The sequence below is a fragment of the Hoplias malabaricus genome, chromosome X2, assembly GCF_029633855.1.
Source record: "Hoplias malabaricus isolate fHopMal1 chromosome X2, fHopMal1.hap1, whole genome shotgun sequence".
In the NCBI taxonomy this organism is placed as follows: Eukaryota; Metazoa; Chordata; class Actinopteri; order Characiformes; family Erythrinidae; genus Hoplias; species Hoplias malabaricus.
Window position 1 is genome coordinate 52,215,997 of NC_089819.1, and position 16,422 is coordinate 52,232,418.

The 16,422-nt window shown below is 46.0% G+C and overlaps 1 protein-coding gene across 1 annotated transcript in view; it reads right to left on the reverse strand.

Annotated features, from left to right (window-relative positions):
• Positions 1 to 16,422, reverse strand: part of LOC136676179 (disintegrin and metalloproteinase domain-containing protein 10-like) — a 99,870-nt gene that overhangs the window by 63,187 nt on the left and 20,261 nt on the right. Inside the window, exon 2 of the mRNA XM_066653020.1 lies at positions 8,105 to 8,255. Coding sequence (XP_066509117.1) covers positions 8,105 to 8,255 — 151 coding nt within the window. The remainder of the gene's footprint in view (positions 1 to 8,104; positions 8,256 to 16,422) is intronic.

A 16,422-nucleotide genomic window follows, 5' to 3' on the forward strand; every position in this document is an offset into this window, starting at 1 on the left:
TAAGCTCCAACAGAGAGACACTTACTACAGAGTACCCTCTGTTTCTCTCCTGCTCTCCTCAGTTAACTCCTAATAACTGGAGCTAATAATAACAGACCTCACAGTCTTTTGGAATGCCATATTGATATGAATAATCACTAACTAGTGCTAGTGTGTGGGGTGAAGCAGAAGTAACACAGGGGGAACCACAGCTGTTTAAATGTGACCTGAAACTAAATAAAAACCAAGACAACGGATGTGTGAGACTGGAGAGAGGTGTAATGTGTTATTCTCCGTCTTGTGCACAATCTGTGTGTGTTAAAGCATTAAAGCAGACCTACTGAGAAAGGGTTTTTATACCTAATGAAGTTCGCTATTCACCGACGATGCCGTTTTCACCGAGGGCAGCAGGGTTTGGTTATGTACTGAATTTACAGTTAAAGGTTTTTACATGTTTTCTACACTTTTCTGGAGCGAAGGCAGTGAGTAAATCACTGCATGGGTCCGGCTCTTCACGACTCGACTCGACACGGCTCAGCTCGCTTTAAATGGAGCCAGTGATGTTTCGCAAAACCCCATCTCTAACAGGAACCGCTGACTTTGAAAACCATCACAACAACAACAACGGTGCTAAAGTTAGGCGCCGTTTACTCATTGTGCATTCGCTTGTTGTTTTAGTTTTTTGGATTAAACATGGCTCCATGCCCCGGTTCTCACAGATCAGTTATACTTGTTCAGCTTTTGCCAAAAATTTTCATCGGCCATCAGCCCAAGGAGCATATAAAGCTTTTCAAAACAACGTGAGGTAAAGTTACGAGCTGCCGTTGTGAGTTCAATAAAAATAAAAGTGCTATAAACTTAAGAGATTTCACAAACGGCACCCACGATGCTCCGGTTTGTGCTGGATCTGAATGAACTCTCTCAGTAAACAAGGAACGTCCCTGGACGTTCAAAATAGGTTTAAAAGTAGTCTGTCCGTCAAGGACATATTTTAAACGTCAATGGACGTTCAAAATCCATCTTAATAAGTTAGTTAAGTGGTGACCAATCGATAACGTCAGTGGACATCCAAAATACGTTTTATACGAGTAATTTATTTCGGGACCAATTAATAACGTCAACGGACGTCCAAAATACGTCTAATAGTCGTATTTTCAATGTCTGTGTTTGGACGTCTTTTCAACTTTCATTTTCAACCTTAAGAGAACGTTGATTAGACGGCAGTCATTACGTTATTTCAACGTTGAATCAACGTCTAAATGTTTACTGGGCTATTTTGTGGTGACTGACATGTCTCTCTGGCCAATCAGAGCTCTGCAGGGTTTACACCTCACCATTTAGTACGTACTCTGCCCGGTTGGAACCAGGAGTAAGCTGGGACTGAAAACTTACCCGGTTCCAGGGACCAGGCACCAGATTTGGCCAGAGTTGTGTAGGTTCCACGCAGTGAAAAAGCACCGTAATTCACATCCGTCTCTGTCATTTACACTGCCTCAATGTCCGGTGATTGGTCCGAAAGTCCGACCCATCCACTAGTTTTTCAAACTGCAGACGTACCCCACCTAGGTTCAGTTTGATCCAGACTGAGATCACCTCGTTTGGTGAGACCAACTTATGCTGCCTCCGTATGTACAGTGTTTTTAATATTCTGGAAGAAACAAGGTTTGTGTGAAAGCTAAAGGCTTCAGGTTGTATCTGTACTGTCAGTCAGACCCTTCTGTGTTTGCTTTGACACATTGGATAGTCCTGCGTTTTTCCCAAGAGTTGGTTGAAGCTTTTCTGTCATTAAAATGTTGATTTATTATTTAAAAATGTGTCTCTCTTAGTTCATCTCTGTCCTTTTCTTAAAGTCTAAAAGTCTGAAGATAGATTTTGTCCATTACCCCATGGTTAGAGCCCTGGTGTTTATTAAATGAATGTGGCTGGCCCTGAAGGCATCACACGTCTCGGTCAGGGAGCGTCAGGGAGCTCCAGGGAGCCAGGAGGAAAGCCCCAGGCTAGGACTGGACGGACCAGACATGGAGCTAAAGCCGCAGGAAGAAAAAGGCAAGAGCGGACACCTCGGCTCATCCACTATTCATCACAAAACTGCCTTCAGTGCATCAACACTGCCGGTTTCTGTGCTGAAGGTGTTGATGAGGTGCTAACGACGCTGGAGATCCTTACGCAGTAAACAAGAAGCAGTTTACTGTTGAAATGAAAATAAAAAAGAATGAACCAAAACAGCTGCTTAAATCACAGAGGAAGCAGCGGTCTCATCTGGGAAAGATTACTGCAGCCACCTAAAGCTCAAGGCTCCTAAAAGAACACACCTTATATCCAGCAGCCTCCATATCTCTCTCTCTCTCTGCTACACTAACTTTTCATTCTCTCTATAAGATACTTGAGGTGTGTGTGTGTGTGTGTGTGTGTGTCAGAGGCTGAGAGCTGAGATCAGGGGTTTCCCAGATCTACGCTGAGAGAAGGAGAAAAGCTTTCCCCCACTGGAGCAGCACCAGGAGTCCATTCCCTTCACACATCTCACATTTCAGTCCTGAGTTGGCTTCACCTCACTTCTCTGAATATTTTCAACATACATGAGGTTTCTAAACCAAACACACAAAGACAAAAGAGCTTTATTTAAAGGAAAACAACATGTAATATCAGGGGCAGTGTTAGTGACTGTCCAAACAAGTCATAGACATTGTAACCTGGGGTGAGCACTCAGTGACATTCACGTCGTCCACTGATTAAAGCTTAATGGTTTTCAAGCTTAATGAGGACCACGAAAGCGCCGGATCATCATTTACAACCTGCTCCTAACATGTGGGCTACACTTGGATGAACCTGAAGCTGAGGGTTGAGAGAAAACCCTTGGGATTGGGTGATAAACAGTAACAAAATCTTTAATTTATTCTAAATTAGTTGAAAAATAGGAGTCAAATTCTATTGTACTCATGTGTCGGGCAGTGTGTCAATGAGTACGCTGTGCATGTGTACGTGTGTGTGTGTGTGTGTGTGTGTGTGTGTGTGTGTGTGCACGCGAGATACACACTGGGGCTATTTAGCGATGAATGGATGCTAGCTGTAGGCGGACCCACACAAAAAAGAGGGCATTTAGGGCCAGAACAGTGGACTGTGATTTAAAAAAAAATGTTCCATTGCAGTACACTTTACACACACACAAACACACACTCCTCAGAAATCACTATTAACTCTTTGGAGAGAAACAAACCCTCTTTTAAACACATACATTAAATAAACAGGGACATATTCTACACCTTTCCAGAGGGAGAGCGAGTTCTGGAGCTGCAGCATTTGTCCCGCACCTTACACTGTCTTTATCCTACAGAGTCAAGGCATGTGAGAACAGAACCGCTAATGTTCCGGAGTTTCTCCTGTACGCACTGCACAGGAGCATTTGCCACTGTACGACACAGAAAACCTCTACACCCGCTCTGGGACATCCCTGGACCCTGCACTCTGGAGTTTCCCCAAAGTTGATAAGTGAAAGGCACTTTAATGACGTGACCTACTTTGGTCAAAATACCACAAGCACCAAACATCACAGCAGCCTTTTCAGGACGAACAGTTTCAGAGCCTGTTCCTTTAAATGATAATGAGCCACTTATCTTTATAACAAGAGCCCAGGAGCAGAGGGGAAGGTGGTCTGCTTTTTAGCTGTTTTTGCTCAGTTCTCTCTCTTCTCTACATTCGTTGTGTTCGCTTCACTCTGTGGGACCTGGTCTTCGTGCTCTCATGTTTTCAGACTCAGACAGCCCCCCCAAACACTGACTGAGTGCTTTTCTATCACAGGTTGTTTGTTAGTGAGCTCCAGATCCGCAAATTAACAAGTGACAGTTTCTTAAGACGTCCAGTGGAAATATCTATCATCAAACACAGGGACACATTTCATGATATTGAATTGTATCAGTGCCTCTCAATGACTCTTTTTCATCACTCCATTAAAACTAATTACCAACACGAGTGCATTGTTTACTGTGGGAAAGTGTTGGCTACGTGTAATACTTTTTTTTAAAGGAAACCTCATCAAACATTTGATCGAATTCAGCGTAGAAACATAATGAGGGAGAGTCATGAATAATGCAAGAGGAGAAAGGAACACTGCATCATTTCATCTCTCAGAGGCTGAGTGACTTTCCACACTGAGCCAGAGACTGACGACAGGGAGAGTTAGTGGCACGCACACACACACACACACACACTAATTGACACTCTAAAACCACATACACAATACCCAACTGTCATTTCTGAGCACAATGGCTTCAAAAGCTCTCTCAGATGTTGGAAAAGAAAGCAGGAGCTTTCCAGTGAAGAAACTTGCGCTTTTTTTTCCTCACAACACCATGTTCTATTAAATATAGAAGCAGCAGTACCATATGCACCCTCTGTGTTAGGTGTAATTGGCTCACACACACACACACACACACGCACACACTCACTGGGAACTCCAGTGCAAAACACGTGAAGAGAGAGAAAGAGAAAGGAACAGGACTCGGCTGCAGTTGTGTCACAGTCGTGTGGTTCCTTTGTTCCGTGTTCATTTCACACATTACAGCACCAATCCTTCTTAATCACAGCGCAATAACGTCCTTACAAGTATATTTACTGATATTCCCTACCTTTACCACATAAATTCCCTCTGTGCAGACTGCCCCCGACTGTCGTTTTCAGTGATTTGTGCACGTCTGCGCTGACTGCCCAAGCTGAGTGCATGACTGTGAATGTGAGCAGCTCAGTGCAAACACAGAATACACTGGTAAACTTAACCTGCTGATCTTAGCCTGACTTAGATCTATGAAAGTGTCAAACAAATAAATACAGTGGTTGAGTTCCTAACTTGTGTTTATTGAGAGTCAGAAAACATGTTATTTCTTACTAATTGAAGGAATAAGGTTTAAAAGACGGTTGGTCCCCCCCCAACGGTGTTGGGAAACTCTAATAGGCGTCTTGCCTGTGACGTAGACGGTGGACAACACTCTAGAAGCTGCACTTAATTTAATGCGAAATGACAAAAGGGTGTGTTGTTTTTGGCTGCAATCATTCAATGTACAGTGGGACATCTGTGAACAAATGACCCAAAGATCCCAAAATATCCAGAAAATGGACTAAATTTGTCCACTTTAAACGGACACTTTGGAAAGGACCATCCGCTCACTCCGTTATCTGTAGCTCATTTCACTGGCGCTTTTCCAACAATATGGGCATGTAAGGACACCAACGAAAGGTGTTCAAGAGCCTCTGTAACATGGAGGTAAACAGGGTAAGGACACTCACTTCGCCTGTTTTAGTTGGTGTTAGTTAACGTTAGCTTGACTCGCTAAACTCGGTGCTCAGATTATACTCGGCTACGTAGCTGCATTACGGAGGTTTATAGTGTCGGATGAATTCGAGTTCGACTTCGATCACATTTACAAGAATAACGGTACCTCTACATTTGAGTTTAGCTTATTGCTAGGCTATTGTCATGAATAATGTTGGTTATTTAGCTAGATACTGTCATAACAGTCAGTCATAACGGTGTTTTACCGCGGCGTTGTTCAGCTGTTGTCCACCAGTGACGTCACGGTCGCGTTCAAGAATTTCCGTAGAGAGCTCGGGTTTTTCCGTCAATTTAATAAAATTGTAGTTTTAAAGCAAATTAAGCAGCTATTTTCATTTTAATTCATACTTATATCTGTCAGTAACTACAATAATGTGCAATATTCATGGAGGTCCATTAAGTGGTGCTTAGCCTTTAAGGCTGTGAACGTGTTGCATTTAAAAGTAGAAAGGATTTCATTTTGCGTGAAAGTCGTTATCAAAACACGCATAATGACAACTGTCAGAGCATCCCACGACGTCTCCGTCTGAGAGCTGATTATTGTTGTTTATACAGATTTCTGTGCACGGGAACCGTAAGAGCTTCTTAATGAGGGGCTTTCTCCTCACACTGGAGCTGCACTTTGTTTCTTCACACAACTCATGTTTATGAAGCATATCATTTTTATAAAACTGTAATCTGGGACGTCCAAGACTGTGTGTGTAAACCCTGAGACCTCTGTCATTCACCTCACATCCCATAATCACCACAAAGTCTTCACCCTGCTGAAAGAGCGCAGATATTCTTGGAACCTATTTTTAAAACCCTTTTGAATAATGAAACAGGTTTTCCGAGGTATTCCTCCGGGTGTTGCTGGTTGGAGTTCTGGGATACTGCCGATTGTTAGCTTCCTAACTGCCGTGCTTCCACTTACAAAAGCAAGTGAATTCCTTCAGTTCCAAAGTCTGTGTTTTGAATTCCACCAGGGTAAACCTAAACCTAGTCGAGTATCAAACTCCCTCACATCCCTGCGTACAGGGCGGGAAGATCACTCCGCTTCGGCTCTCTACAGTACGCACGAAATCATTTCAATTCTATCTTGTTCACAAAAGACAGACGTGTGCTGGACGTGGCCCAGTGGGTTAACAATGAGCAGGATGAGGGAAGGACCTGAGGCCTCACTAAATATAGGCTTCAGAGTGGCCCCAGACACAAAGGGACTCCTAACCCTCAATCTGAGATTGTACCTGTTCAGGAAACAGCCCAGAAACTATTCACACACCAGTTGCTAAGAATGAAACACTTTTCGGAACAGCAGTGTAAGGAGACAAGGTGTTGCATTGTTTTTCTTCATACTTTAACAAATGAAACCTACCAGCCCAGAACCCATTCGGCCCAACGCTTCCTGCCCTGCTCCCCCAGGTTCTCGTTCAGTAAACGTGGCCATAGGAGAAATAAGAGAAACACAGGCTCGTGTGGACAGTGTTGGGGCAAAGCAGCAGAGACTAAAGGAATCAGATGACATCCCACCACTGTCTGATGAATGCGATGTCAGCGACCACAGCGAAGCAGGGAAACACCGGCCGCTGGCGTCCTCTAACCTGAGCAGAGCGGCAGGGCGGGAAGGACCGAACAAACTGAAACTGCTGCTTTAAAGTAAATGTCAAACTGTAGCCCACACTTGCGCTGTGTGTCACTACAGAAAACGGCTTCAGGGGAAACTGGCACGAAGCTAAAGTAGAAACCAGAGAGTGTGCGGGTTTTGACAAAGAGCTCGCGAATGTGTGTGTGTGTGTTTGTCTGTGCTTCAGGCAAAATCACATGCCACAAGCTCACACCATCACACGGTCCCTGAAAACACAAACTTCATATAAAATGCCTTTAAATGTTCCCAAATTATTTTCCAAAATCTATGAACTCCTTCCAGGAAAGAGCAGACGGCGTCTCGAGGACCAAGAATGATAAGAATCTCTGCTATCGCCAGGAATGTTTGTTCTAACTGCATTTCCGTCTGTGAGGAATGTGGTGTGTTCTCCCTGTGCGTGTAGGGGTTTCCTCCAGGTGCTCAGGTTTCCTCCTACATTCCAAGCACACGCAGTGGTATGTGGCGTAGCTGTGGCTGAGCAAAACTGTGTGTGTATGAGAGTGTGTGTGAGTGAGTGACAGGGTGAGTGTGTGATGCCTCGTCCAGGGCGTGTTCCTGTCTTGTACCCAGTGATTTTGCGTAGACCCACTGCGACCCTGACAAGGACACAGATCCTGACAGAAGATGAATGGAAGAGTGAATGAATGAATTTCTATGAATTAAAAAAAAACAACTGGTGGATGATACCCGGATCATGGTGCGTGTTTAACTAAACCTACAGGGAATGCCACCACCTCAGCTCCAACCTGGGAAACAAAGCGTATCCATTACATTAACCCACTCTTATCCCACCGTCTGGATTCACAACAAACTGTCCACCAATGTATTCACATCCAACTCTATCTACTAATCACCTTTTCAACCCACAGCTCATTAATGGAAAGCTCAGCATGCTTGGAGGAGAGCACTCTGCCGTTGTGCACTGAGGAGCACCAGTCTGTGTGTTGGTGGAGGAACAGGGGAAGGCGCTCTACCCACACAGAGAGGAAGGACTCGTGCTCCCTTGATCTCCGAGCCACAGACTGTGCCCTCGCCAGGGATCAAACGGAGGAGGATGTTTTAAAAATATTTCACTTGGAGCAAATCCTTTTCCAAAGGAGAAGGTGATTTTTGTGAATGTACGTCAGATTGTACAAGAAGAGCCATCTCAGAGAAGCGAAGCAGAGCAGGGTACTCACCTGCCGTGGGACTGGAATTCGAGGTGGACGTATTTATCCTCATGAGTGACGGCTCTTTTAGCTCTCTGGTGCTTACTGTGCAGGGCAGCGGTATCGTAGGACAAGCCCTCATAGTGACGGATGTATTTATTCAGACGATTGGCAAACTGACCTGGAAAGAGTAAAAGAATAGAAAAAAAAGGGATGAAAATAGACTTAACTCTAGGAGCTTCAGGAGACAGATATGAAGAGTACATCCCAATGCAGTTATAACACTCTGATACACAGGATGAATCCACTGATTCAGACTATAAGTGTTTATTTATTAAATACCACATCAATATGTCACAGGACTCAAGGGAGATTTCCATGAGCCGTAGACGACAACGGAAAAGGACATAAACACAGAAATGCCTGAATTATATATAGAACTGTATAATAGAATCAGAAGTGAAATCACTTTATTGGTCTCCACATTTAACCCAATTCGTGCAGTACACACACACACACACACACACACACTAGTGAACAGTAGGGGGCAGTAAGCACAGACGCCCGGAGCAGTGGGCGGACCTAGCCACGGCTCCCTGGGAGCAGTTGGGGGTTATGTTCCTTGCTCAAGGGCACTTCAGTCATAACCTGCTGGCTCTGGGGATCGAAGCAGCAACCTTCCAGTTACATGCCCAAGCTCCAGGGGCCTGAAGGTTGTGGGTCCTATTCACGCTCCGGGTGAGTGTCTGTGAGGAGTGTGGTGTGTTCTCCCTGTGTCTGCGTGGGTTTCCTCCGGGTGACTGTCTGTGAGGAGTGTGGTGTGTGGTGTGTTCTCCTTGTGTCTGCGTGGGTTTCCTCCGGGTGACTGTCCAGATCCCGGGGGGGCACCTAGCCCCTATCCCCCTTGATATGGAAGGGTTAACTGTAATATACTTTGTATAAAAGACTCATGCATTCTCGTAAGAGCTTGACACAGCATGGTATTCAAGAAAACCTCCTTGAATGAGCTGCATTATTATTCCATTACATTAATATTACATAATTATTATATTTACTGGACAGAGTAAAGGCCTTCGTTAATTACAACACCCACAGAAACACTCCTCGAAATACTCCCAGCACACGCGCACACACACACACACACACACACACACACACACACAAATTCATATCTTCTGCAATATCAAACCTCCCCAGGTCTAGATTGTGATAGCTCTACTAACAGAGCCCACCAGCGGGGTCAGTAACACAGCTACAATAAGCTCTGCTCCGGTCAGGCAGGATCTCTGCTGGAGCATTGGGATAAAACACAGCGCTGTGTTTCTGCCTCTGCTCATAAGCTCCAACATGATCGCTCATTACTCAGAGCTCACAAAGCATTCGTCTCGCTTTTATGAATTATGAGTCTGAATGTTCCTTGGCGTCTCCCTGATGGCACTGCAGTCAGTAACTCCAGCACCAGCTTCCTTTACAGAGATACAGGACATTTTCTCTCTCTCTCTCTCTCTCTCTCTCTCTTTCTCTCTCTCTCACACACACACACACACACACACACACACACAAAGTAACAAAAACAGGAGCAGAAAACAATCCATGGCTATTTCTGCCACTGTGTGAGACACTTAGAGACACTTTGCACTGATTAGATCCAAGACACTCCACTTGCAAAAGAAAGAGCAAAGCATTCAGTCCTCCACAACTGCAACTTCAAACACTCTAGAGAAATACAGAGGAAATGCGACTCTCTACAACTGTCTACAACTGTGTAGGACCTGGTTCGGATAAAGATCACTTAAAGGGGCGGTACTGAGGTAGTATTTTGACCCTAAAATTACAGTGAAATTCATTGTGAAGCTTCACTGAGCCGTAACAGGGAGATAACAGCCTCTGGCATTGCTTTTCTGAGCTCAGCACTGCAAAATCTGCACTGTGTAACTTTTGGAGGTGGGCAGGAAACCAAGCTTCAGTGGGGTGTGTGTGGGTGTGTGTGTGTGTACACATCTGTTTTCATCCTTCCTGTGACGGACAAAAGCAGTTTCCTGGTACAGAACTGGATAGAAAAAGCCTGACCTCAGCAGAGGGCTTAGTCTGTGACGCTGATACACTTTCCCTTTGCCTAGAAACCAGCAGGAACATACACTGGACCGGGCACCACACACTCGCCCAGTCACTCACACCTGTGGACGCTTTGAAAAGTCAATCCACATGCCAGCATAAGTTGTTGGACTATGGATGGAAACCCAGGCACAGGGAGAACACACTCACAGAGAGTGACCCGAGGTGACTTGGGATTGAACCCAGGACCCCAGACTATACGTTGAACACATGTGAACGCGAGTCCCAGGTGTGGACTGTGAATTTGGGATCCCTGAGACACACGGACCCCCTGCACTGTGCACGAAGGGGCTGAACTAGTCCGGAGACCAGATAATGGAGCATGAGCAGCCATTTTGTGCTTAAGGTTATGAGGCGAGTGCGGTCACACAGCTTACACAACAGAACGCCACGGTGTTTACAGTGTACACAGGTCAGATGAGCTCAGGGTACGTACAGAGACCTCAAAGAAACTGAATAGTGGCATGTTCCGGTCCCATGGGGTGGATTTCAAGTGTGAACATCATCACAGACTGAGAAACAGAACACCCACGACAAAATAAAACAGGAACTACTCCTACGCCTCAAAACACTACTGCTACTAAGAGGGAGGAGGTGGAAGAAAAAGGAGGAGGAAGAGGAGGATGAGAAGAAGAGTCACACATCAGGTGACTGTGTGGAAACGGTTAAACCAGGATTAAAAGGAGGGAAGGAGTCATTTCTTTCTGAGTGTTAACTGTTGTTTTCTGTTTCTCTAAAGAAGTGTTTACACATGTTTTCTAATGCTCGTGATTTTGTGACGGCCCCTTAACACCAGAGTGGTCACAGAAGCGCAGAAACGTAACTGTGGGCTTATTAAAGGCGTATTTCATGATTCAAATCAAAAAACATATTTTATAAAATCACAATTCACTGCCTCTTCACGCTGTTTGCACTCGAAACCAGTCTAATGTCTTTACGAATCCCCAGTGTCTGTAAATGAATGGAAAAACAAACTGGCTCGGCCCGGTATGCTAGTCTCTCAGCGCTTTTGTTTTAAAGGCAATGAAGAGAACTACCAATGTTGAAAAGCACAAAGCAAGACAAGGATATCACCCTTAGACGGCTAACTGCATTAACGACAGTGCTACAAAACTAAACAACACGAGTTACACATGAGTTTCTGTGGTCATTTAAACAGTCGTCTCTCTCTCTGACACCTGACTTTATTTCGGAAACTGAGATAAAAAGAGAGTGAGAGAGAGAAAAGTGGGGGGAGTGAAAAAGTGAAAGACAGAGAGAGAGAGACACAGGAAGCAAAAGAAGAGACAGGGGAAAAGAAAGAGAGGCAGATGGGGTGATAAAAGTAAAAAAAAAATAGAGAGAGCACAGGGAGAAGTTAAAGGAAAAGAAGAGAGAAAAAAAGACAGATGGACACATGCTGGAGGTGTTGAGGACCCTTCACCTGCAAGACAGCGATAAACCTGCCACTCATCAACGCAGAGAGAAAGAGAGAGAGAGAGAAAGAGGGAGAGAAAAAAGAGGGAGAGAGAAAGAGAATAAATCAGCTGTGACTTTACTCGTAAAAAGCAGGGCACACTGACACGCATTTCAATTCCAAAGGCATTACATTCTCCCGCTCTGTGTGTGTGTGTGTGTGTGTGTGTGTGTGTATAAAGGCAGGCACATGCTGTAGCAGTAGAGATACTGGTAGTGTAAAGAGATCCCTCGTATTTTAGTGAATGTAAGTCATGTGCTCATGGAGTAGAGATGCCTTGTGACATTTAGAGTCTTCCTCAGTCTCTCTCTCTCTGTCCGTCTCTCTCTCTCTCTCTCTCTCTCTAACCAAGAGTGTTATTGTGTAAATGACGTGATGACGGAGGTCTGTGCTGAGTCCTGATTGGCTTTAACCGAGAGAGGGACATCCTAACACTCCAAGACTGCATGCAGTAAGGTCAGCCACTGCTCCTGTCCTCCTCCTCTCCTGCTACCACTCCACTCCTCTTCTACCCTGGAAGAACATGGAGGAGTGGAGAAAGAGAAAGGAGCAGGAGGTGTCCAGTGAAACAGGAATGAGTCCGATTAAGACCCAATCCCGTCCCTCACACGCCAACTGCTACAGAGGCTCCGCCCATTTAATGGTGTACATGTAAATGATATAAAACCCATGCTGTGCTGCTGTCTCTGTTGTGGTCCCTCCTCTGGGGACGGTCATAATGACCCTCTAAAATCAGTGCAAGGCCTCCTCAGCACCTTCCAGTCAAAGCGTCACGGGCAGGTGTTTGAAGCAGCCTCTCTCACCTCCTCCAGGGTTCGAACGTCCAGTAGGAGGAGGAGAGGAGGAGGAAAAGTAACCTTAAGGGTCTCTGGACACAGCCAGGTCCTCAGTACAGGAGCGGGGGATAATGAGACAGGAATGGAAAAAGAGCAGAAAGATACAGACGTGTAATAATGGGGAACGCATTGCTTTGTAGAGTGAGAAAGGGCCTATTTTCATAGGGATTTATTAGCAGTGCAAATGCAGAGGAGCCAGCAGCACAAAGCTGCTTCTCAAAAAAAACGTCACACTAACGCGCACTCAGAAAGCCAAAGAACCCCCCCACCCCCACCCCGACATCAATAAAGGCTAAACAGAGCTTTTAAATAGCAGATGAACGTCTGAAATAGAGCCGATCCGCTGCAGACAGCACTCGTGAAGACGCGGTATGGGCTTGAGACAGACAGAAAACAGAGAGACACACAGACACACAGGGAAAATCAATCCCATTAATGCACGGTGACACCAGAGCAGCTCTGAGATGCTAAATAGCTGCACAGCTTTGGCAGCTCGCCCCAGTGCTACTATCGTTATTAAACACAGGAAAAACAACACACACAAACCTTCCTCAGAATCTACAACAGGGTCTTACTCCATCCCCTCAGCATCCGCCTCAACCCCCTCACAGCACCGAGTCAAAATGTAACAGGGGTTTTGGGGCGCACACTGCCTTAAAATTAATGGAAAGAGGGTAAGAAAGGCTTTGGCATTGAAGAGAATCATTTCTGTGTTTGGAAAACGTTACTAAACCTTTATGAAAACACTGATGTGAACCCAGTTCTTAATGAAACATCTGTGACTTGTTTTGGTTAAAATATCACAAGGACCAAACCCAACAGCATTGTCTAAACAGCCCTGTTTAGGACGTCTGCTTTCAGCGCCTGTTCCTTTAAATGATAACGAGCCGCTCGCTGTTCACCCCGACCCCGAGTGCACAGCAGTGAGGACAAAGGAGCAGAAGCTCTGTTTATTAGCCGTTTTAGCTCTGTTCTCTTTCTTCTCCGTTCTCATGTTCTACTCAGATTTTACTCGGCGCTTCTTGTTTTTGTTTTGCTCGTTTTAACCTCATTTTTATGCTCTCACATGAACGCAGGTGGCAGGGCAACTACGTAAGTCTTGTTTTATCCCATGTTTTCTAAAAGATCACAAAAAACCTGAGTGGGTTTGGGGTCCCCACATTAATGTGATATTTGTTCGGAATAAGTGCCTTTTAAAAGAACTCGAGGAGAACTAGAAGCTGCTGAAGCATTAGTGAAGGTGGAAACAGCGAAGAACGTCTCTGAAAATCACTGGTAAAAGCCTGGTCTCTTACAGTCCCTGGAGAACTGTGCAGTATCACGCAGACACGTCTCACTCAGCTAAGCTCAGCTCCAAACCTCTTTGTTTACACTGCTCAGAAGAGGCAGACAGAATCAACCCCTGAACGAGACCCTTACAGCTCGATGTGGACATTACGGGGCATTTTTAAGAGCTTCCACTACAGCGTCTCCTCGCAGCGCCCAGCAATACGAGCACATTCACTTTTATGGTCCAGTGGACAATCGTGGGATGCTTAACTCTCGTCTCCATGGCAACACGACACACATGTCCCTTCAAAAAGCGGGCAATTTGCTCAGAAAGCCAGTACGTTAGTCACAGATTTTCACCGACTGAGCCACGCTGGAGGAGCACGAGTAACGACAGGGAAAGAGACATTCCATTAAACCTGATAAAAGTAATGGCATAATTACCAGCTGCTCTACTCCCTTTAGCAGACGGGCGAGTCCACGCTCTAAAGAGAACCACTTTAAAGTGAGATCGCTTCAGACGACTCCACGAGGAAAGAGATGTAAGTGTAGAGGGAGAGTCGAGGGAACACCACTCAGCTCAGAAGAACAGTACTGAAGAGTGTGTTAGTGTGATGATGATGATGATTATTATTATAAACCTACTACAGTTCCCTCTTCCACATCCCAACTCTCAATCTTCATGTTGGTACAGCGCATTTCAGCATTACAAATGAAATAGGTATGTTTGGGAGATTCAGGAAAGACAAAGATGATTCACAAAGGGGGGCAGCCGTGGCCTGGTGGGCAGGGGACTGGGAGTGTAACCGGAAGGTTGCTGGTTCGATCCCCAGAGCCGGCAGGTCATAGCTGAAGAATCCTCGAGCAAGGCACCTAACCCCCAACTGCTCCCTGGGCGCCGTGGCTAGGTCTACCCACCGCTCCGGGCACTCAGTGTGCTCACTGCCCCCTAGTGTTCACTAGTGTGTGTGTGTGTGTGTGTGTGTTTCACTGCATAGAGGGTTATATACTCAGAACAAATTCCTCTGTGTGCAGCACAGTGGCCAATAAAGTGATTCTAATTCTAAACAGCGGTGCAGCGTCAGCAGTAATGCGGGCTCCGTACCGGTCCGTTGTGGTGAAGAGAGAGCTGAGCAGAAAAGCAAAGCTCTCGATTTACCGTTCAATCTACCCACGAGCTTTGGGTAGTGATCGAAAGAACGAGATCGCGGGTACGAGCAGCTGAAATGAGTTTTCTCCGCAGGATGTCTGGACTCTCCCTTAGAGACAGGGTTAGGAGCTCGGACATCAGGGAGAGACTCGGAGTGGAGCTGCTGCTCCTCCACGTCGAGAGGAGCCAGTTGAGGTGGTTCGGGCATCTGGTCCAGATGCCTCCTGGACGCCTCCCTGGTGAGGTGTTCCGGGCATGTCCAACGGGGAGGAGGCCCCGGGGCAGACCAAGAACACACTGGAGAGACTACATGTCTCGACTGGCCTGGAAACGCCTCTGTATACCCCAGGAGGAGCTGACTGCTCCCCCCGCGACCCAGACCCAGATAAGCCGTGGATATCATTGGGCGCAAGGCAGGAAAACACCATGGAGGGGGCGCCAGTCCTTCACAGGGCAACACACACATTCACACCGATGGACACTTTTGAGTCACCAATCCACCTACAAACGTGTGTTTTTGGACTGTGGGAGGAAACCGGAGCACCCGGAGGAAACCCACACAGACACAGGGAGAACACACCACACTCCTCACAGACAGTCACCCGGAGGAAACCCACACAGACACAGGGAGAACACACCACACTCCTCACAGTCAGTCACACGGAGGAAACCCACGCAGACACAGGGAGAACACACCACACTCCTCACAGACAGTCACCCGGAGGAAACCCACGCAGACACAGAGAGAACACACCACACTCCTCACAGACAGTCACCCGGAGGAAACCCATGCAGACACAGAGAGAACACACCACACTCCTCACAGACAGTCACCCGGAGGAAACCCACGCAGACACAGGGAGAACAAACCACACTCCTCACAGATAGTCACTCAGAGGAAACCCACGCAGACACAGAGAGAACACACCACACTCCTCACAGACAGTCACCCGGAGCAGGACTTGAACCCACAACCTCCAGGCCCCTGGAGCTGTGCGACTGCGACACCTACCTGCTGCTCCACCGTGCCGCCCCGCACAAATATTCACTTATTTTTAAAAGTTAAAATATTAAAAAGTAAAGACAAAACCGACAAATGACACAGGTCTGAAATGCTGAGATATCAACTGTAGAAACTCATAAATGCCTAAAATTCACAGAGGGTTTTGAAGACATTCTGAAACACAAGAACGTACAAAAGAGAAGCTGAAATGCCTAAAGATGCAGTGTGTAAGATTTCTCTGCATCTGCTGGTGATTGTTTTGCAGACTGTGGAGAATAACAGACTTCAGCTCCCTCACTGCTCCATTTCTGAGCCTCTGCTTCAACAAAAAAACATGAAAGGCACTCTTTACGGCTTTTTAAACACAAACAAAAAGGCTCTAGTTTCAGTAAACGAAGTAAAAAAACAAACTGGCTCGGTCCGGTATGTGTCTCTCTCTCTCTCTCTCGTCTTAGACAAAGGACAGAGCTCCAAACGTTGAAAAACATGAACCGAGACGAGGATATCACTCTATTCCTG